The sequence below is a fragment of the Centropristis striata genome, chromosome 1 (assembly GCF_030273125.1).
Source record: "Centropristis striata isolate RG_2023a ecotype Rhode Island chromosome 1, C.striata_1.0, whole genome shotgun sequence".
NCBI classification, from domain to species: Eukaryota; Metazoa; Chordata; class Actinopteri; order Perciformes; family Serranidae; genus Centropristis; species Centropristis striata.
Window position 1 is genome coordinate 37,137,237 of NC_081517.1, and position 22,273 is coordinate 37,159,509.

The following is a 22,273-nucleotide window of genomic DNA, read 5'->3' on the forward strand; positions in this document are numbered from 1 at the left end:
CCATGAATGAATTGATCAAATATGACCTCATTTTTATTTCTGTTTTAATTTGCTTCTTTATTTACTTACGTTTGTATTACTTCCCCTTTTTAAATAAAAGTCACCTTAAATAAATAAAAGTTAATGCTTTGAACATTTTTAAAATAAAAACAATTTTTTTTTTTTTTTTAAATAAAGTATTAAAGTGTAATTTACTGTACAAAAAAGTGTACTCTACTGTACAAAAACCATATGATCCATATTGAAGTATTTTTGTTATACAAATTCACACCACCAGATGGCGCTGAAAACGTGCAGGTAAGTTTGGTGATGACCCGTTGCATTCAGTAACCAACTATTTTCCGACTTAAACTTACTTATGACACTCAAGTAGAGGTCGGGGCACTATTCATGTTTTTACACTTTTTTCCAGATTGTTTTGTTTAAACATTTATTAATTTAGGAATATGCCACATGTAAACTTAGGACTGAAATAATAAAAATACATTTTACACAGGGACCTGCAAGGCATGCCGCAAAATTATGTAATGACATCAATTTAATTCTGGAGCTTTTGTGTCCCCTCAGTAGTTTGGGGGACCAGGGCAGTGGACAGCTTTGCCTGGTTGTTAATCCAGCCTTGTTTATAATATTAAAGTCTGGGACTCGTCTGCTTATCTCATCAGAGTGAAAGGAACAATGCGAACAGACGGGTCTTGTCATGGCATATGGTAGTGGTTGATATATTACAAGCATGTATGACAACAAAAGACTGCAGATGTTCTCGTACTGCATGTTGTGTTTGTCATCGCTGATACAGAGCTGTCGGGCAACACACCATCACACATTTCAAACTCTTTTATGTGTGTGTGTGTGTGTGTGTGTGTGTGGTTTACTCCTGAATAGATGAAGCTTTCAGTGTGAGTGCAGCCTGATGATTCATCCTGAGTCACCGTGACAGCTACTCATGAGTGGGTGTTTTTAGCTCATTCCCTGCTGAAATAAGTTGGTGCATTTGCTGTATTTCAAAGCAGAATATTGCTTGTACCCAGGGCAACTACAAAAGATGTGTGAGCAACATTATGGATCTCACAGAAATCCTACTCATCACATATGGCTAAATAACTTATCGATAACATAATATGTTTCAAATCAGAAGTGCTCTTCTTATTAATTGTAAGAGCCATTTGTTTGTTTGTTTGTATTTCATGTGCTTTAACCTCCCACCACATGGTGAAGAGCGCTCATTATACATGTAGGTTTAGAGGTAATGAGTGAAACAGGGCACCTGTGTATGTTTCATTGGTTTGTGAAATGCCCAGAAGAAGTATATAGTTTTTCAATCGAACAAATGTTATGTAATTTGTAAGAGCTTTAGTATGTGTTTGAGGAAAGTATATTTTTGTTTGAGATGGAATAATAATTTGTATTAACCTTTGGAAACTGTCAAAATTGAATTTGGGCATGTAAAATACTTTTTAGCGGTTCTCACTGTAGTGCCACTATGGGCCACTACATTAAGCAAACATCTTGTCTGTTGTCCCACAAGAGTCAATCCTTGGCCCTCTTACTTTCCTTAATTACATACATGACTAGGACTGCAAGCAGTACTGAACGGGCCCTCGCAGTACACGCGTGTCGGGGCATGCTGCCGTCGGGGTGTGTGCGTTACAGGGGCCAGTCTATACCACCCCTATGAATTTCATTGCCTTAAGTGTTATAGTGTGGCCACGGTACCAAATATGAAATTAGACTGCCACCACAGTGCCACCTAGGGGCCGATCAATAAAACCTTAAAGGGTTATCCTCAGGAGGGCATTGACAATAATTTTACCAAGTTTTGTATAATAATGCACAAACTATCCCTTTAATCCTCATACAGTTTCTGAAGGAGGACTCTTAACTGATATGTATAAGTTAGAAGAGGCAGGTAGCAATGGTGGAAAGTAACTATGTACATTTACTCAAGTACTGGACTTAAAGTACAATTTCGAGGTACTTTTATGTACATTTTATGTAATTTTATACTTCTACTCCACTACATTTTGAGACATATATTGTACTTTTTATTCCTCTACATTTAGCTGACAGCTTTAGTTACTTTTCAGGTCAAGATTTAAAATTTAAAACATGATACATTTAAAATGATTACCCATTTTTATAAATTAAACCACTTAAAAGTTTATTAGGTAGTTAAAATGAGCGGAGTGGAGTCATTTCACAGTGTGGTATTATTATTGTTTGTTTTATTTTTTTATTTTTATTTTTTTATTTATAATATTTTTTTCTGCGTTTTCGCTTTTGCGCATGCGCGGCTGTTTTCGCTTCTGCGCATGCGCGGCTTTTCTGGACAATGCGCATGCGTAGAAACCCACAGAAAAAATTATAAAAAATTAAAAAATTGAAAAATTAAATAAAGAAAAAAAAAGTTTAAAAAAAAGTAAAGAAGTAAAAAAGACTGGTGGAAGAAGTGTTCAGATCCTTTACTTCAGTAAAAGTACTAATACCACACTGTGAAATGACTCCACTCCGCTCATTTTAACTACCTAATAAACTTTTAAGTACAATATATGTCTCAAAATGTAGTGGAGTAGAAGTATAAAGTTACATAAAATGTACATAAAAGTACCTCAAAATTTTACTTTAAGTCCAGTACTTGAGTAAATTACATAGTTACTTTCCACCATTGCTACCTGCCTCTTCTAACTTATACATATCAGTTAAGAGTCCTCCTTCAGAAACTGTATGAGGATTAAAGGGATAGTTTGTGCATTATTATACAAAACTTGGTACAACTATTGTCAATGCCCTCCTGAGGATGACCCTTTAAATTTTTATTGATTGGCCCCTAGGTGGCACTGTGGTGGCAGTCTAATTTCAATTTTGGTACCGTGGCCACACTATAACACTTAAGGCAATGAAATTCATAGGGGTGGTATAGACTGGCCCCTGTAACGCACACACCCCGACGGCAACCTCTCATTGAAAAATAAAAACTCAGTCAACCAAATAGTAAAGTGGTCTAGCAGACTGATTGGTGAGCCACAGCTCAACGTGGAGACCTTGTACACAAAACAATTACAGCGCATTACTGGTTCAATTTTAAATGACAGTTCCCATCCATTGCACACAGAGTTTCAGCTCCTCCCCTCTGGGCGTAGGTTTACAACCCCTAGGTGTAGAAGAAAAAGACACAAAAACAGTTTTGTCCCTGCTATGCTTTGCACAGGTGTTTATTTATTGTTGCTTTTATGTATGTTTTTGCTATTTCTATATATACATTTTAACCTTTATCTACGTTTTTTTACAGCCACAGCAATATTAAGTATAGTCTGGACCTCTAAGAACTTTTAATAATTTTTAATTTAATTTTTTAATTTTTTATTTAACTTGCCATTTCTTAACTCCCACTGTCTTAAGTTGAATGATGTGTGATATGTGCCTCTTTTGTGTGTGTGTATGAGGACTCTATTTGTACCCAGAGGTAGATTTTGTTTGCAGCATGAAGTAAATAACATAGATAAAAAGATAAAAAACATGATAATGATAATGAATTTCATTGCCTTAAGTCTTATGGTCTGGGCACAGTGCCAAATATTAAATTAGACTGCCACCAGAGCGCCACCTAGGGGCCGATCAATAAAATCTTCAAGGGTTATCCTCAGGAGGGCATTGACAATAAGTATACCAAGTTTGGTGTTAATCCGACCAACCGATTTGGAGATATAAAATACTTCAATTTAAAGAGCGCCACCTAGTGGTCATCGGCCAAAATTTTGCACAGAGCCTCAGGGGCTCATGGGGAAGTAGGATCTTGAGTTTCATGTCATTCAGACACACCAATGTGGAGATATGCAACACTTCGTGTTTTGTGTTTAAAATAGCACCACCTGCAGGAAGTTGTTATTTAATAACTTGAGTATTCTTTGGGTTATCAAAATTATTTAAATAACTTTTTGTTATGAGGTTCCATAGATGATGTGTGCAAAGTTTGGTGCAAAACGATGAAATTGCCTGGCCTATATCACGAGATTCACCACAACTCAGTGAACGCGTGGATATAAGGTTTTTGAATGTGCGATAAAGTATGTGGGAGTTATTAGCCAAAACGCACTTTCCTTTATTATAGCGCCACCTAGTGGTGGAAATTCAGGATGACAATAGATTATAACATTTTTCGCCAGGTGTGACTTATATTTAAAGTTTCATGAGTTTTGGGGTATGTTCAGGCAGTGAAAAATGCAATCATTTGGGAAGAAAAAAAAAAAAATCATTCGAAATACAATAGGGACCTCACAGGTTGTTGGCTGCTCGGGCCCTAATTAAGATAAGCATAGCCTTGGCTCCCAAACTGCTATTTTATTTGCTGATGACACCAGTGTGTTTCTGAATGACCATCTGACCATCATAACATTACTAGTATTAATTGTTTGAAATCTTTGAAGAATCTCATCATAGTGTACACACACCGGCAGTAGCCCCCGTGGCCCTTTCAGAATTTCCCCAGAGGAAATTTTCTAGTTTATAATCGTAACACACTTAACGGAACCATTCTGCACAATGAGTAGCCTACTTTTACTGTACGTGATACTACTTGATAGTCTTTGTTAATGATATTTCTATACTTTTGTAATATCAAGTAACATTTTAAATACAGGACTTTTACTTGTAACAGTATTTTCAGACTGCAGTATTACTGATCTGATTATTTGAATTATTTGTATAAAAATCTTTATTTTATACATATCTAGATAGATTTGTTTATTTTATTAGAATACTTAAATCAAACCTGGAGGAGACCCATGTTAAGCCTTTTCAGCTTCTCGCCTTGCTTGCATATTCTGTTATCATTTATATTATTTTGTTAATGTTCTTTTTTTATGCGCTATTAAATCATTCCATCAATACAGCATTAAAAAAAAGTACAGACATGTATTTGGTAGCACTTGTTAGCATTTATTTTGACACAAAATCCACAGTTTCTGTTGACTAAAGTAGCGCAGATGTCCGTGTCCAACAACGTAGAATTCCCAATGAGCATCAATGAAAAAAAACTTCAAATGGAAGAAAAGTAAATACAATCCCACCTTCTGGAGAAAAAAAAGCACCAGGATATGTGTAACCAAACAAATATATCTAAAAATGTAAGAGCATCTCATTGTTTGGATTTTACATCAGAGTACGCATCAGAAATCTCTGCTATGCTATACACCAAGATACAAAAAATCAACTTGATATTCATGATGACATAAACATGTTTGGATATTTATATCGACAAATATCATGTTAACAAATACCAACGACAATCAACTTTGGCCTCATAATAAGCAACAATGATTTAACAGCACAACAACACGGCCGACGATAACTCTCTCACACATGCGTACAACACACTGAAGAGCTGCAGGTAGAATTGCACAAGGATACCCTTAAAGAACACCACAATGTGTAGCAATATTAATCTGAACTATTCCACACACAATCACATATAGATACTTCTAGAAATCCCGCTGTCTCATAGTCGCAGGAGTAAAAGGAGAATGCTTTGTTTCCCGGGAGAGGAACAGTCTGGAGTTATCCTGAATCAACAGGGTTTGATATTTTGCTTTTGTTTTTTCTGGCAAACCAGTTTAGTCGTACCAATGTGGGCTCTGTATTTTATTTCGATTCTTCAATTCTCGGCATTACAAAATAAAGTCAGTACAAATATAGAGTAAATACTATCTTGATAAGGAGAAGTAAACAGTCCTTTGCAGTCAAAACTCAGCGAGGTAACAGTCTTATATCAGGCCTTGGCCTTCAGTGGTAATGAGGGTAGAGTTTGGGCATTTTGTCTGTACATACTAGCTGCTGACAAGGCAAAATAAATCCAACTAGTTCTACACAAACTCAACTCAGCTCAGTTTGGCTTTCACGTAAAATCAGAGCTGGGGTCAAAATAGCCCCCCGTTTGTGCCTCTCGGGTGTTCCGATTATATTCGAGTCACAGAGATAAACATCTGTATGGAAAATAAATACCTTAATACAACACATTTAGAATCACAAAGGGCAAATATTCAGAAAGCTTTTCATTAGCTTTTCGTTGTTGTAACTGAAAATATGATTGCCATGTTAACATCATTTTGTATTTTGAGTAATTAAGATTATATCTGGTTATACTGTACGACAGCTCAATGATAAAAAAAAAAAAGGGATATAAAAGAAGGAAAACATTATTAGAGTAACCCAACACAGTTCGAGCTCCGGTCCTTGTCCAGCCCTGTGGTTGTGATGTGCTACTTGAACTAGTGAACTTGATGTGTCACTTTTTGAGGTGTACGTTGTTCAGGCTTTGCAGAATATTTGTCCGTCTGGCTCAAAGATGCCGGGATACTTTGCCTTCACAAATGTCCTTTTTGTTTGAGTTTGTGTTTGTGTGGCCATCTTTTTAAGTTGAATCAATTTGCAGCTTTGTTTGTGAAGTCAAGGGGTTAGTTGAACTTCTTCTTGAACCCCACCCTCAACTTAAAATAGCCTATAAAAATCATAAAGACCAGATCCAGAATGCTGTATACACATTTTCATACAACACTACAAAAATTCTATAAATACATTTTCACAAGTAGATTTCGTAGACCTTAATGTCTACATTAAAATGCATACATCACTGACAAAACATGTACTGTATAATACAGGAATAATGTAAATAAATTGTTAAATAAGCAACACTGCCTCCCCTTTTGTGAGACAGGGTTAGTAAAATTAAACTCATCAATAAAACATCCATTCTAATCTTTGCATACCAGAATATTTCAGGGGCTTTCTTTCCAATTCACCTTGCAAGAAACATTCAGAAGAGATATTTTTCAGAAACATGGATGCTTAGCTCTGTCACCCAAATGTTATGACAACACATGAGAGGCACAAACTGGGGTGAAGGTAAACCAGATAATCTGAGTTTGCACTTGGGAGAAACCTTAAGCCAAAGGCATTTAAAATGCAGTGTTGTGTACAATCATGGGCTTCTGCCCAGCACAGCTCACGGATCAGTTATAAAGAGGTAAATGTCTTTTTCACAACTGTTCATTTCCTTCAACCAGCATTAACTAGATAAGGAAAAAAGTGTGAATTCTATTGCTAAATACTATTTTTGCAAGTCTCACATGTACCGCGTACTGTGTATATTTTATAAAGAGACTGCTAAGCACTGCTAGAAAATGTCTGCCCACTTGATGTATGTCTATACACAATTTACAGAAAACACACACACACTCGCATAGCAGCAGTAAACTATAGAATGCCAAACAGAACGTCTGTTTCCATCGAGGCACCATATATACTTTGATAAACATACATTAGCTAGAACTAATGAGAAAACAACAATTGTCTAGTCTTTACCCAAAAAATGTACAGCAGCCAGAATGCTGTTATGTTGCTATGTTTCAGAGGGTGAACAGTCTCCATCGGCCACCTTAGAGACACACCTGTGAGTCACTGCTAAAGACCTAAGAACAGAGATGATCTGATAACAAAGCAGCAACTGCTTGAAGCCCCTTTTCACAAACAATTTGTCCGTGACAAATTACAGTATTGTTGAGCTGAACTGAGGCAACATTTTCCGTCCACAGAACTATAAATGAGTTGAAAGCTTTGCCTTCAGGCGTTAGACAATGAAATTGGCTTTGCACTGAGCCAAGGACACAACAAAGTGGCCTCTCAATAAACAACAGAGACAATTGTCTCATAATAACTACAGCAAGACAAACATACAAATATGTGATTGGAGACACTGGGCCTCTTTCACTAATATGTGTGTAGAGGTGTTCTTACTTTGCGCACAAAAACTTCCATCATGTTCATGACGCATGCGCACTGGACAATTTTGTTCATACGTCTGTGCTTATGTTAGTGGATCAAAATCTAAATTAACAGGACAGCTATTTGCAATCAGCATCCTGCCACGCTTCCATTTCTCTATATAAAGAAATATGTATGTAGGAAAAGAGAAGTTGTTGTAAGAGAAAAGTGTGACCCTAAAAGTAAAAAAGTTAGCTTGGGCTGCAATATCTTCCAGCAAGGGCTAGATATGCCATCTTAAGACCTGCTTGGAGGTAAATTGGAATAATTTATTCAGCCTGCATGCCTGTTTATAGGCTACCAATTAACCAGTTGGTTAACAATGGCTACATAAGCACAATTTCCTGGTGCATCTAAATATGGATATTTTCATATAATTCATTGTAAGCCGTTTTAAATAGCTGAATATTTTAATTATGACAATAACTGACGAGGTTGAAAGGACACCAATTTCACATTCATTTGACACATTTGGCCAAGGCATTAGTGAATTAACGTTTTTGAATATTGTTGTCAATTAAAGTTTTTGAATTAATGCAGTTTTGATAAGCTATGCATTCAGTTCACATGTGTTTACATTTTTAAAAACCGTCAGGGTAACCTCATTTGTGCCTAGTTCTAAATTTAGTACAAACAAATTCAGGTAATAAAATATTGATGTATCCTGTAATTAGTGCATAAAACTTTGATTTAAGCACAGATTTTTTTGTGTGCACTGTTTGTGAATGAGACCCATTCTCACTTCCTAAATCTTGTTCTATGTTTCAGTTCATTTTGTACTGAGGATGAATGACAAAAATGAAACCTGTGCTATTCCCACTGCTGAGACAAGGATTGACTTACTTGACTTAATCCTGCACAGTCAATCAATCAAAACTATCAATCTAGTCTCTTCTGACAGACACTGTACAACTGGACGAATGATTTTACGTACAAAAGCAGGATCGACCGGGACACAGTTAGAGGAAAGCAGTCCAACCCTCGGAAGTGGCCACATGTTTAGCCACAGCAACAATAAAAGAGGCTTACTCTGACTTTAAACCCTCAAGTTATACACTGTAACCTTTGATATCTCACAAGCAATACTTGACTGATTACAGACATCACAATGGGCACTTCATTTCAAAGTGTCTTCTCAAAACCCTCTGTGTAGTTTCAGACACTATTCCAGAGGTTTTCAGTCAAGCTTCATTCGATATAAAAGTTCTTACGTAAACAATTTTAAGTGTATCCTTTTGTTGCGATGCATAACCTTTTACATTCATTATCAGTGATGAGAGTAGGCTTAAAGTTTCTGCCTTGTTAAAACTCAACAGTCTGTCCATGGAGGAATCAGATTTACATTGTCTTGCAAAAAAATGGCAACGACCCACCAGGAACATGTTCAAACACATTAAATCCAAGTCAAACAGTCAGTTCATTATACAGTATAATCATGTAACAGTCTGAAACAACAATGTAGAATCATAACACCATTGTAAAGCTTTGCCACCCACACATTATAATTAACTTTCGCATCCCTTTTCCTTTGGGGAGCGACATAAGACACAATGTATAAAAACACACACTTCTTGAACCAGTCATAAAAGTTGCCTTCTCTCATTATTTCCTTTAAAACAGAGAGAAGTAGGCTGGTGAAAGTAAAAACTCACCCTACAACAAAAAGGTCACAGGAACCATATGTTCAATGGGTGTGAACCTCTTCAAAAGATAGAATCCAGTAAATTAAGATTATATAATATGATCCACACAGTTAGAGCTGCTCTTTTGAAAATAAACTGTTCAGAGATTTTACTTCATATACTCACACATATACATATATTTATGTGTGTACATATGTGTGTGTGTGTGTGTGTGTGTGTGTGTATGTGTATATATATATATATATATATATATATGTATATATGTATATGTGTGTGTGTGTATATACATATATATATATATATATATATATATATATATGTATATGTGTGTGTGTGTGTGTGTGTGTGTGTGTGTGTGTGTATACACACACATACAGTATACATATATATATATACTAAAAAAGATATGAGTTAATAATAAACAGTCTTATTAATTGCTGCTGGGAGGATTTTGAGTAATGGGGTTTATCAGGCAGCGGTTCCCAACCATTTTGTTGTGTGACCCATTAAAAGACGTTGTGAGCAGGTCTACTAAGGATTGATTTTCGCATATTAGATTTTTTTATTTAACTAAATTTGAGAAGTTGAAACTATCCACATTTTCAAATATATAACAAAAAGATTAAAACAGGCGTTTTCTTATACATTTCTATAGCAGAACTATGCATTTTTTCTTTCTTAAAATTGTTCATCATCATCATCATCATCATCATCATCATCATCATCATCTGTGACCCATTTTGGGGGGTGGGTCCTGACCCTCAGGTTGGGAACCACTGACTGTAAGGGCTTTCCTTTCGAGGTGCTAAAATGCTATTTTAGAAATGCTGCATCATGCAGAGAAGAGAGAGATGAAGACTAAACGGTGGAGAGATGTAGAGATGTTGACACAGAGCCACTGGTAAAAATGGATTTGGTTAGCATGTAGGAAAGTGGAGCCAGAGAAAGAGCGATTAATTAGCATTTTCATCACTTTAGAGGAAAAGACAAGCCTTCTTTCAAGCCATAAATAAATTAACTACAAAATAGGACTTTCAGGTGTCGGCTTCTCTTCTTCGCTTCTTATTTGAATACAGAGAAAACAAAGAGGATCCATTACTCATCCTGTCCCCACCCATTAAATTAAGACCTGCAAGACTTTTCTTCAGTGATTCAACTTTTCACCTACTAGTCTTTATCTATGAAGATGCTATCAAACATAAACATCTCGCTTTTTCACCTTGTTTGATCTCACAGGCCGTCAGCTTACGAGGACTCCATAGTGATGATGGGCTCGCCGTTCTTCTGGATGATGCTGGAGGAGGAAGAGACGAGGCCGCGCTGTTCGGAGCAGTCATCCAGGAGTGGTGAGTGAACAGCGTCCTTCGCACGGAGGGAGCAGTCCACGCTGTCATGCAGCACGTCTGACCTCTCCTCTTCTTTCACATCCTCTTTTCCTCCTTTCCCAAAATGCCCCTTCTGCAGTTCTTCGTCCTCCTGTTCCTCTCTCTTCACATGGCAGCGACACACCTCGATGCCCGAATCCCCCGTTAGCCGCCGATGCCGGAAATGATCCTCCTCGTCATCTTCTTCTTCCTCTTCCTCCTCTTCTTTCTCTCGTTTTTGCTCCTCTTTGTTGTTGCAATGTGTGAAAACAGCCACATTTGATGAGAAGAGAGCCTGTTTAGGGGGAGACAGAGCGGGCCTGGAGGTTGGACCACAGGGCGGAGCTTCTTCTTTTTTCTCTCTCTGAATGGTCACAGCTCCGAGTGGGTCCGAGAAGACAAGAGGATGAACTTGACCAGAAGGGAGGGAAGATAACAGAATGAGAGGCGAAAGTGGTAGGCGAGAAGGGTGTGGGGGACGAGAATGTAAAGGAAGAGAGAGTGGGGGAGCTGAAGGCGAGACTCTTTCACTGACATTAGAGGAGCGTCTCTGTACGGGAATGACATCTGGAGTGGCCGCGGGTATAACATCAGGTGGAACTTGTGATGGAGGTGTCGGCGAAGAAGTTGGCGTGAAGTTGGCTCCGATCCTTGACATGACGGAACAGTCGCCCCCTGCTTCACTGGGTGTGGACATGTGGCTACTGTCGTACGTCTCATCTGTCACCTGGACAGAGAAGGAGGTGCTGGAGGGAGAGGTGAGGGAGCACGACTCGCAGGAGCAGCTGGTGTAGTTGTCAGAGCTTTGGGAGGATGTGAGGCCACTGGGACCTGGGCCCAGATAGGGAGGGCAGGGGTGACGGTGGTGGTGATGATGGGGGTAAGAGGAGCTAGGGCCTCCCATGGCGCCTCCCTGCAGGGCAAAGACGGAGCTGTAAGGCGGAGGAGGGGTGCTGGGCTGAGCCGCCACTTCCTCATAGGAGGGCAACTTGAAGGAAGCCAGAAAACCTAGGACAAAAGAAATATATTATGTACAATTCCATTGAATCAAACACGCTTTACACCGTGTTTATTTGCATATACAGCGGGGGAGTGAGATCTGATCACAAATGGTCACCCAGGGTGCATGTGAAGGTGCTTTCAAATGCTAGCTGTGAGCAAACGTACTTAGAACTGTCCACTTGTGACCAGATCACCCAGGACGCATATTAACACCAGGTATGAACTAGCCTGGGGATACCCATACTGCCTTGCACGCTCGAATTTCATTTCGAACCTCCATCCAGTCTGGCAACCAGGGAGGTTTCTTAGCCCTGTTTTAGGGATCCAATCACAAAGCAGGGAGGGACGGCAAGACGATGACGCGTACTACTCGGCACTTGGAAGCTTGTAGTTTTCTTACGGATCCAACATGGCTGCTGCAGACGCGAAACTCTCTTTAGCTGTAGATGGTGTTTTAAATAGTTTAGAGCGAAAGTTGAAAGGCGAAAGGTCTCTCAGCGGCTCCGCTGTCCCCCGGCCGCTAGCGGCTAATAGCCCCACTACCGTAACGCCGGTGATCTCGCTACGAGCCGGGGGACAGCGGAGCCGCCGAGAGACCCGCAGCAGCTTGTTCATTGCCCATAAAATCAGTGGATGTGTGTGGCTGAATGACATGAGAGGGAATAAAGCGTGAAAATAAATAATCTTGCAGAAAGCGAGAATTGGAGAAGCAAAGCAGCAAGCAACACTCTCACAGACACACACACAACAAACATCCATTTCTGTTGCTCTACATACGTCATCTGGTATAACTGATACTCTACGGAGAAATGAATGGCTGGTTTCCTGACTAGATCTCATTTGAGATTAGTCTGGTGTTAGCCAGGCTAGGTATGAACAGCCTCTAACTAACTTTTCTTTGCATAATTGGATGTTGTTTTAAGAAGGATTATTGAAAACCTTCGGGGACAATTTTCATAAAAATTGGGCAAGCATGGAAAGAACCTGTTCAATTTTGTCATGGGGAGAATATCCAAATTATTTTTGACTTTTCGTTAACACTGCGAGATAAGACATGTTATCTTAGCAGAGGTCTGAACTCTAGCAGTGCCCTTCTAGTTTCTGTTGCAGTTATTTTATTGTTCATGGTGTAGTACTGACTTAATGAGTGAGGATAATTACACTGAGCATATTATTAATAATATGTGTATTGTGGCTTATACTTTTCTTCTTTTTTTTCTTCAAATGAACCATAAAAGGACTAGTTGTTGCTGAGAAAACAACTGAAGAGGATTCAAATAAAACAACAACAATTTAAATGTAGCTGTGTTTACATTCTCAGTTTCCTCATAAAGTAGCACACTCAGGAAATCAGTACACAGAAAATCCTGAAAAATCAATTTCAAGATAAAACACACTGTTTTAAAATTGTCTTCAAGACACAAGCATGATTTTAAAAATGTTGACACCGCTGTTCCCATGACGGCAGATGTACACAATCAAAAATATGTGTTAAATTAAACAACATAAATAAACCTACTGAGGTCCAGCATTGAGGAAGGGTAGTTGCAGGCTCCGTTATAGGCGATCAGATTGATCTCTCTCTGTCTCTGCTGCTGCTGGATCCTCAGCTTGGCCCGGCGGTGGCGGTAAGCACAGAAACAGCTGAAGAGGATCAGCATCGTCCACAGCAGCCAGAACCCTGCAGAGGACAGGAAATGAATCCTACAGGAACCTAATTTTCATCTTCATGAAAGTTTCTTCTGTTGTATAAAATTACATCTCAGATCTACTCAGGATACATGTAGTCATGTCAGACAACAATTTTAAGGTAGGTAGTTCAGTTTAGTAAATAATATACTATAGGTATGTATATTTTTCTGCAGGGAGGAAAGCATATTGGACTGACTAATATCAACATCATGTGCAATACAATTTTCAACACCACGGACTATATTATGTTCATTATCATGTGCAATATATCTGTATATTACATTCTGCCATGTGATCTGCACTCTACTCACTTTACTCCTTAGACACATTTTTATTTCTATATAATTTTATTATATATTGTTACCTATTTAGTTAATTGTTTTTCATAAATTATCCTATATTGTGATTGTTTTTGTAACTTTGGAGTAATCTGGAACCTGAATTTCCTTCGGGATTAATAAAGTTCTTTCTTATCCTGTCTTATTTTATCTTATTTTGAAAAGTGAAAAGTCTTCTGGCTGGCACAATCAATGATAGCTCATAAATGCAGTGATTTCTACAGTTGAAGGAGTAAAGGACAGCACATTTAATGTCAAAGTAACCAAGTACCTAACTTGTCCAATCTTATAAATTCTTGTTATCTGACCAAGAAAAACATAAATTATGTAACATGTAACGATCAGATTTAACTAGCATTATAACATGCAGCCTAAAACTGTTGTTTGGTGCCTCCTCGTGTCTCTTTAAAATCTTTGACCATGGCAGTATTTTAGTTTGCATTTCAATTAAATAAATGATATAATAACAACAATGAAAGGTAGTGTGCAGGGAGAAAGTAAATCCCAAAAAACGATCAATATATAAATGTTGCAACATGCACTACTGTCAATGCCAAAGATAAACACAAGCTAAAACTGAAAATGTGTCTTTGTCTCCAGAAACACAATGGAGAAGAAGTCAGTCAGTTGACTCACACCAGAGTTCATAATAGTAGGTACAGCAGCCTGTCTCCCCGCAGCAGTGGCCTGTCTCACACAGATAACCTGGATTGTTGTTGACCCCAGGACAGTACTTGGGACTGACAACAGGCTGGCTACCAGAACCACCGTGATGCTTCACCACCTAGTGGACAAAACATGGCATTGCATATCACCACAGTGAAAATAATGTTGCTGCAGAGCTACAGTTGTGTGCTACTGTTGTTTACTGTTAATTGCATCAGATTACGTTTGCTTACATTTATCAACACTGCCTGGATTTATGTTAACACTACTTGTATTTACATATTTTCTTACATTTATTATTACTGCACTTCATGTTTGTTATCGCACTATATGTTTATGATTGTCTTGTCTTGTTTTGTATACTCTCTCTTCTTATCTCTTATTGTAATCCCTTTGACAGACGGCAAACTGTACTGCATGTGTGTAAGAATTACAGTTGCCATGTGTCTACCTTCTCTCGAATATAATGGGACCAGATGGCACTTGGCTTGTGGTGCTCAAAGCGCCCAAAAAAATACATTTGAAAAACTCAACAGCGATGCCTCTTTCCAGAAATCCTGACCCGGTTAATCCATAGACTGTATATAAATAATGGACGTAGTCACCGTGACGTCACCCATTGGTTTGTGGACTGCCCGTTGGAAGCCTCGAGTTCAGCGTTACACTCATCGCCATCTTGCGTCGCCAGCTTGTTTCCGATAGGGGGAGCAGACCATATTTGGACTGTGGAGGAGCGCGAGGGATCTGACGACACTGACTACGCCTCTCTACACCGGCAACCCGACTGAGAGAAGCCGCTGCTAATTCATGTTAGCATTAATTGGAGCATTAACTGGGATATTACTTTTGGCTAGCAAAAAACAAAAACATAATGTATGTTACTGACCTCAGAAAAATGAATAGCGACTCCTTGGAGTGTCTGTTAGTCCAACCAAACACTGAACAAGCCATTTTTAATGATCAAAACGTTCAAATAAACTGTCATTAAGTGAAAATACAGTGAAAGTGTCAAAGTTATGAGACCAAACTGGTAAACGTCCTTTTTAAAATCTATATAACGTTATATATAACTTTATTGACACGTTGCCGTGGATACGCATTGCTTCTCTCCTGATGACGGCTCGCCTTGTTAGGGACCTGTCAATCAAAGGTAGCCACGCCCCAAATCATACAATTCTTTATCTTCTATTTTCTTCTAAATGGGGCCCTTATTAGAACTATTTACATCAAATCGTCTTGAAGATTTTTTACTAGCGATTGAGACCATAATGTTGTCCTAAAAAAATGTCTGAGGTAATTAACCAAGTGTAAAGTTTTCTAATTTTGCACTGAAATGAATGGACAGAATTTTTTTCCAGCCAAACTTAGCACACCCTACTGGAATTTTTCATAGAATGCAGCTTTAGGCACTTCCTGGTTGGCCTCCATGCTTAGACACGGAGATTGACGCCTGGGTTAATCAAGATAATCCACAGACCTTGTTGTGAGCAGTTTCATGTAGACACATGAAATGCTCCAATAGGTTCACCAGCTAGACACTAACATTGTCTGTCTGGTTTGCAGATGTGCAGTTAGGGTGCAGTGGCACATTTGCTGCATAAAGCTGCCTGCAGTGGCTTTCAACACTGTACCAAAACAGTAAAGTTGTGGGCTACCTGGTGTGTCGTAATCCTTTATGGATTCTTCGCTACAAGTGACCCCTTTAAAATGACATTACATCACACGAAAATAGTTCTATTTCCTGAGATGACAGTATGTTAGTTGGAAGCTAAATGCCAAATTTAAAAAATCTCACACCTTATTAACTGTGCGCATGTCAGCCTCCTTCTGAGAAACAGCCACCTAAAATGAGAAATGGAAGGACGTCTGTGAATTTGACAGTCACATCTTAATCATTAGCAAGTCAGTGCAAAGGACAGAAGCAAATGAAGAACTAAACCTAGACATTAAATATTAAATGACACATCGTTAAAAAGCGGCAAATTTCAATGCTCCGGTAGAACAGTCTCGATGAGCTCAGACACCATAAACCACAATAATAATGCAGCAAGAAGAGGTTGCTAAATCTGTTATGTACATAGTTACCACACATGAGACTGAGAAGTGCTAACAAATAATTATGCATTGCCATAGCAACCGTGCTTGGTTACGCTTGGAGTTTTTTTTTTTTTTTTTTACTCATGTGGACAATGTTATTTATTGTCATCATCAGTGGTGTGAAATGTTTAGTTATGGTTGAAGGTCAAGCACCTTACCGTAGCAGCTTCAGTCTCATCCAGCCCCTGCAGGGACATGGTCATCTGGTGAAAGACACAGAGAGGGACAATGGGTAAGAAGGAGCAGAAATGATACGATGTAAATGAGAAGAACAAACAAAGGATCAGCACTGCATGTTATAAATGGCAAAGGCACATGCTTTAAAATAAATGATGCTGCATGCTGTCTTTCTCGCTATCTAGCACGACTAAAAGGCCACTAAAGGTAGTTTCCAGTCTGACGACGTTGGTTACCCTACACTCCTGGCTCTTCAAGGACCTGAGAAGGTCAATGGCTTTTTGACAAAACCTATTTCTCCTCTGTGGGTCGAGATAGCAGGCAGAAGGCACCGATTCCCAGACACTCTCCCTTTGTTTGTTTTTTTGCAAAAGGGGCACCTCTAAAACTGTTCTGGATTAAGTTAAAATGATTTTTTTTGTCAGAAAATCGAGAAAAAGCAAGTCCAAGGTGACCTGTGCAGATTGCTTGCTTTGTTAAAACCCAGATATATTATGCAAGAAAAACAGAAAATCACAACATTTGAGAAGCTGGAACCAGCAAATGGTTGGCATTTTGCTTGATTAATTTGTTGATGGTTTAATTTCAGAAATTATTAGTTTTGATCGACAAAGCATTTAACACTAAATCAGTACCACATGTTACTGTTCTGGTTATTTTAAAAGAATATTAGTTTTCACACAGGCTGACCTACCTATATGAGGATGGGTGTAAGCGGATAATCACCATGAGTAAGTGATCACACAAGGGTTTGAGTCCAAATATTATCTGCAGTGGAAATAAATACCACATGTGCATTTACGCTGTCCAAATGCAATTCTGTTAGGGTGCAGATATAAAAAATTCTATGTGTCACTCACGCCTCTGTAAATGTCATTCAGGCCCACTGTGAGTAAAAGGAAAATATGCCTGTGTGCGAGCTGCTGGATGTGAGGCCACTGTCAAAAACAATGTGGAGACACTGGGGGCTGCAGCCATGTAAATGAGACCTCTTTTGTTAACAACTGGCTGCTGGTTATGTAGTCAGCACAGGGAACAATGCTGGCTGCGGTGTGCATGTGTGTGTACCTGTATACGTGCCAGAGCACACGCAGCTATTTACAGGTTCAGAATTACAACTAGTGTCTATTTACAAAGTATGAAATTACAATTAGCCAAAATTCGACAACCAGCCAATTCCACAGGCTGCCCTCAGGCTGTAGGAGTTAGTAAGCCGACGGGCAGTCATATTCACTCTAATATGTCAGATACAACGTTGCATAGCATTGGCTTTTTATCTGATACATCCACAGATTTATTAACACAACATAACATGACACTTTTGGGGTCTAACCCAGGGCACACAGAAGGAGTGTGAGAAAAACTAATTAAGAGTTTTCTGCCAAAAAGTTATCTGGTTTCTGGCGGTGATATGTGGCCATGAACATGATCTTCATAGGCAGTTCTATTATAGCTGGGTACATTTTTCAATACTAGTGTTGAAACAACACTTTTTGGGGTTTAAGTACCAACACTGAAACTTCTTCTATCTTACTTCAAGGCTATAAACATGTTTTTTTCCCCTAACAAAATGATTGAATTCATTAATTAATTTAATAAAAGAGGAATAAATGCTCAAACACCATTGCACAGGACAGACAAGAACTTTGCCTTCATCAAATATTCTTAAACTGGCAAAATGATGATATAAATCAGAAACTATTTCATCACAGAATAAGTAGAGTAATTATCTGAGCAATCATACCAGGTTTGGTACTTGTTCATTTTTAATACACTGAGACACTTTTTGGTGGATACCAAAAAAGTTCTTCAGAAGTCCTGGTTCATTAGTGACTTCTCTTCTGACAATAAACTGTTTGTTTAAGGTTTCAAGATGATTTAATGTTTGCTGTTTTTCATCTACTTTGCGCCAACTAATATAGTTAAATTAGATATCCTGCAAACTGTGTGTTCATATCTGATATGTGTATACCACTAAATGTTGTGCCACAACAAACCCCAATGAAAAGTCATACTGCCAAATATGACCTCAGCTAGTTCATAAATAGGCTAATATAGTGTTGTGAAAGTCAGAGTCAAGAGGGTTTCAAGAGGGAGCAGAGTTCCTGTGGTGAGCCCACCACACGGCACACATGTGTGTAAAGTGATCATTCACCCCACCCAGAGACCACAGATTAGCCACAAATAATTTCCACCCAAGGGTCCTTGGTTTCTCCAAAGTAGGGCTCGGCGATATGGCCCTAAAAGAATATCACGATATTTCAGGCTATTTTTGCGATAACAATATTCTTGACGATATTGGGAAATACTTAAAAAGATATAGAAAATATGATTATTTGTTTTTTAGTCTGTATAAATAATAAAAAATAAAATGTAGTTTGAAGTGCAAATCTCAACAGTTGCCAAATAGCAAAAAATGTACTCTTTACTCTTGAATATGAGCAAATAATAAAAATAACCATTTCGGGGTTCCGGGGGCATATTTTAATGAAATTTTGTAAAGGAGAATAAAGGTTCTTGTATGTTTTATTTAATTTAGTTAATGTCTTATTTTGACAGTCTTCTTGTAAATTCTTTGGTGGATTCTCTTAACACACTGTGCTCTTATTTTGAAAGCTGCATGTGTTTAGCGACAGGGAGTAAGTAGCTTTTTGTGATTAAAACAACTTTAACCACTACATCAAGAAGTAGGAACGTTGCCAATTTCATGATATGCATTTTTTTAACCATTAAAAGAATATACCGATATTATTGTGAACGATACAATATGGCACACCCCTACTCCAAAGCATCCACACGCACACACACTAACTCGATCCTATATAACATGAAACCTATGAACAACATGACAGTTTGTGTGTGTCTGACTGAGCCGTTCTCTGCACCCTGACATCCTGCTGACATCCCCAAAACCACGAGTGAAGGGAGCATAGAGTCGAGGCAGACTGTTAAAGGCTGCATGATTTTAGATAATATTACAAATTCTGTAAAACGACAAAAAACCATAAACTCTCAGCTGGTATTTCTCTTAGCAACAGTAAAGTGAGAGCTTGCAAAAAAACAACAACAACATGCCACCATTTAATATAGTCAAGATTTTAACCGAGGACACTAAATCAAAACAACTGTTACAAAAATACAAAAGATGTGGTTCAGGTGAGGTTAGAACAATTTAGGCAAATTGTTGTAAGACGGTACTCAACAAAGACAAACACCTTTTGGTCCACTGAAGCCTGTAAAAAGTCGAGGACATAAAGAGACAGAAAGCTCATCCTTATCTGAAGACATAACAACCAAGTTCTTCACCAGAATAAAATTCTGCTGCCAAAACCTTGACACACTCTCAGAACAAAATTAATTTTACTTGTGGGGGAAAAAAATCTCATTCTCTGACTTTCATTGCCAATACTGTACTTATTTTGATCTTGGCCATTTGATCTGAAACCATATAAGAGTTTAACCTTTCAATACCAGGGGGTTGTGGTCGATGTTATGTCACAATTTCATGCTGAACATAGATGTCTCTTTGAGTACTTTCATATACATGCAGGTCAATGCCGTGTTCATTGGGATATTATAAATAAAGCTATACAAGCTTTCAAACAACAGCAACAGCCTTGAAACAAGGACACACATTGTCAGTGTTGAGGCGGCAGTGTCCTGAATCAGCAGTATGGTGTTCTTCTGCTGGACAAGCAGCTATACATTAGATTTATTTGGCTATAAGGGTTTGGCAGTTAAAGCTCCTTTAATCATGCCTGCATAAATTAGTGTTAAATTCTTGGTGCATTATGGCAGATTTGTCAGCTACTTGCTTGAAACAAGAAATCAACTTGTGTAAATGTAACTGCAGTTTCAGCAGCAACACAAGTCAACAAGTTACAAACTATTACTTAAATCCACGATATCTCATATGTTATGAGATCCTTTTGTATTTTACAGAAAGTTAACTGTATGTCTGTCGTAGCCCTCACAATTTAAAATTTGAGTTAAGTGGCCTTACAGTAGTTTTTCATATATTTGTCAAATATTCTTATAATATTGTGGACATATTGTCATGCATTAGAGGGCCTATGGTTCTGAAACTTGTTATCAAATGTTTTGCATCGACTACAGCATCACAGACGAACACATTTCCAATTACCATCAAAATTAAATAGAAACCATACCTGACTGACTTTACTGGACACAAAACATTTGCTGCAGTGGTGCAATAAATGCACCTTTAGTCCTCGAGAAATATGTCAAAAGACGACACAACTCAAGAAGAAGAAATACAATAGACAGATGTGCACAGAACAAGTTGAGGCCACTGTTTGTCAACAACAACACAGACCTAGGGAAGCATGTTGCTCTGCAGAATAACTGAAGCCCAGCTGTTGGCAGCAGTGTTTGTATCAAAGGAAAACTGTGCAGTGCGTTACCTCCTCAGCCTTCAGCCCGAGGCAGAATGTCAACGTTTTCTCTGGATCCATGGCGAGAGCTGTATACCAAGCTAAACAGAGAAAATGTAAATGCAGAAGTGGGATGTTATTCTGCTAAGCCCCCATCACCGCTGTCCCACTCCACAGACACGGTGGCCTCCCCATCCGCCATTGCCCGGACGGACGGACGGACGGATGCCCCTCCCAGACTCCGCTGCGCACGCCGGAGTACCAGTGCCGGATTCCCGGTGTATTTTAAGGATGGGACCGCGGAGTAGCACAGCGCAGGCGGCTCTGTCGTCGACTGTTGTATGCAGTAGTAAAATTAAGATGTTTTACTCTTTGTGCTCGCAGAGAGGGTCGGAGCTGTGCATGATGTCATGCTTCTCCAGCCCCCAAAGTACTTGTATGGAAGCGCTGCGGCTTTGATTGGCCGGAGCTCCCAGCAACAGCCGCACAGAGGCTGCCTCAACAGGGCTTTATTCACACACTGTTGCTTTATTAACTGCTGCTGAGCATTAAACCACAACACCTGTGTGTCTGTTGTAATTAAAGTGAACCAGGAAAATCATATTTAACAATACATGCACACAAAGGCTAACTTAATAAACAGTTTTGCTCTTGTTTGACCTTGCCTGCAATATACTCTTGAAATGTTAATATTAGGTATTTAAAATGGAACTGTATGTTCATGGTTGGAAAAAAATAATGTTACTTAGGTTAGATCTGTTAATTAACGAAAATGGCGCAGTAACTAATGTTGCTTCATTGCAAGGAAAACCTGCATAAGGAATTAGTGAACAAGTTGCATAATTATCAAAGTTAGAATAACTTATTATATTTAGGAAATGGTGCATTTGAATTACCATTGGACTAATTACGCCTATATACCAACCATTATATCACTGCATAATATGCCCATTAAAATAAATAGCTTGACCCAGCCTCAATTAAGCTCTTTTCATTTATTTTTAGCATAAAGTACAATTTCCTCTGAAATACACAAGTAGTAGCCTAGATACCACTGGCCACCTCAACATAATTTTTTTTAAAAT

At 38.5% G+C, this 22,273-nt stretch overlaps 1 protein-coding gene across 2 annotated transcripts; it reads right to left on the reverse strand.

The window, feature by feature from the left end:
• Window positions 1–9,800: 9,800 nt before the first annotated feature.
• Window positions 9,801–21,577, reverse strand: si:ch73-290k24.6 (proline-, glutamic acid- and leucine-rich protein 1). 2 transcript variants are annotated; one of them, XM_059352992.1, is made up of 7 exons: window positions 21,219–21,256; window positions 17,489–17,562; window positions 16,776–16,820; window positions 16,318–16,362; window positions 14,491–14,638; window positions 13,344–13,505; window positions 9,801–11,830 (listed from the first exon to the last, which is right to left on the reverse strand). In XM_059352992.1, exons 3-7 carry the CDS (start codon window positions 16,818–16,820, stop codon window positions 10,704–10,706), a joined length of 1,527 nt encoding a protein of 508 aa, XP_059208975.1. In that variant the 5' UTR covers window positions 17,489–17,562; window positions 21,219–21,256; the 3' UTR covers window positions 9,801–10,703. The 2 variants fall into 2 exon arrangements, with proteins under 2 accessions (XP_059208975.1, XP_059208452.1); XM_059352469.1 differs by lacking the exon at window positions 17,489–17,562 and having other exon boundaries at window positions 21,219–21,577.
• Window positions 21,578–22,273: the final 696 nt, after the last annotated feature.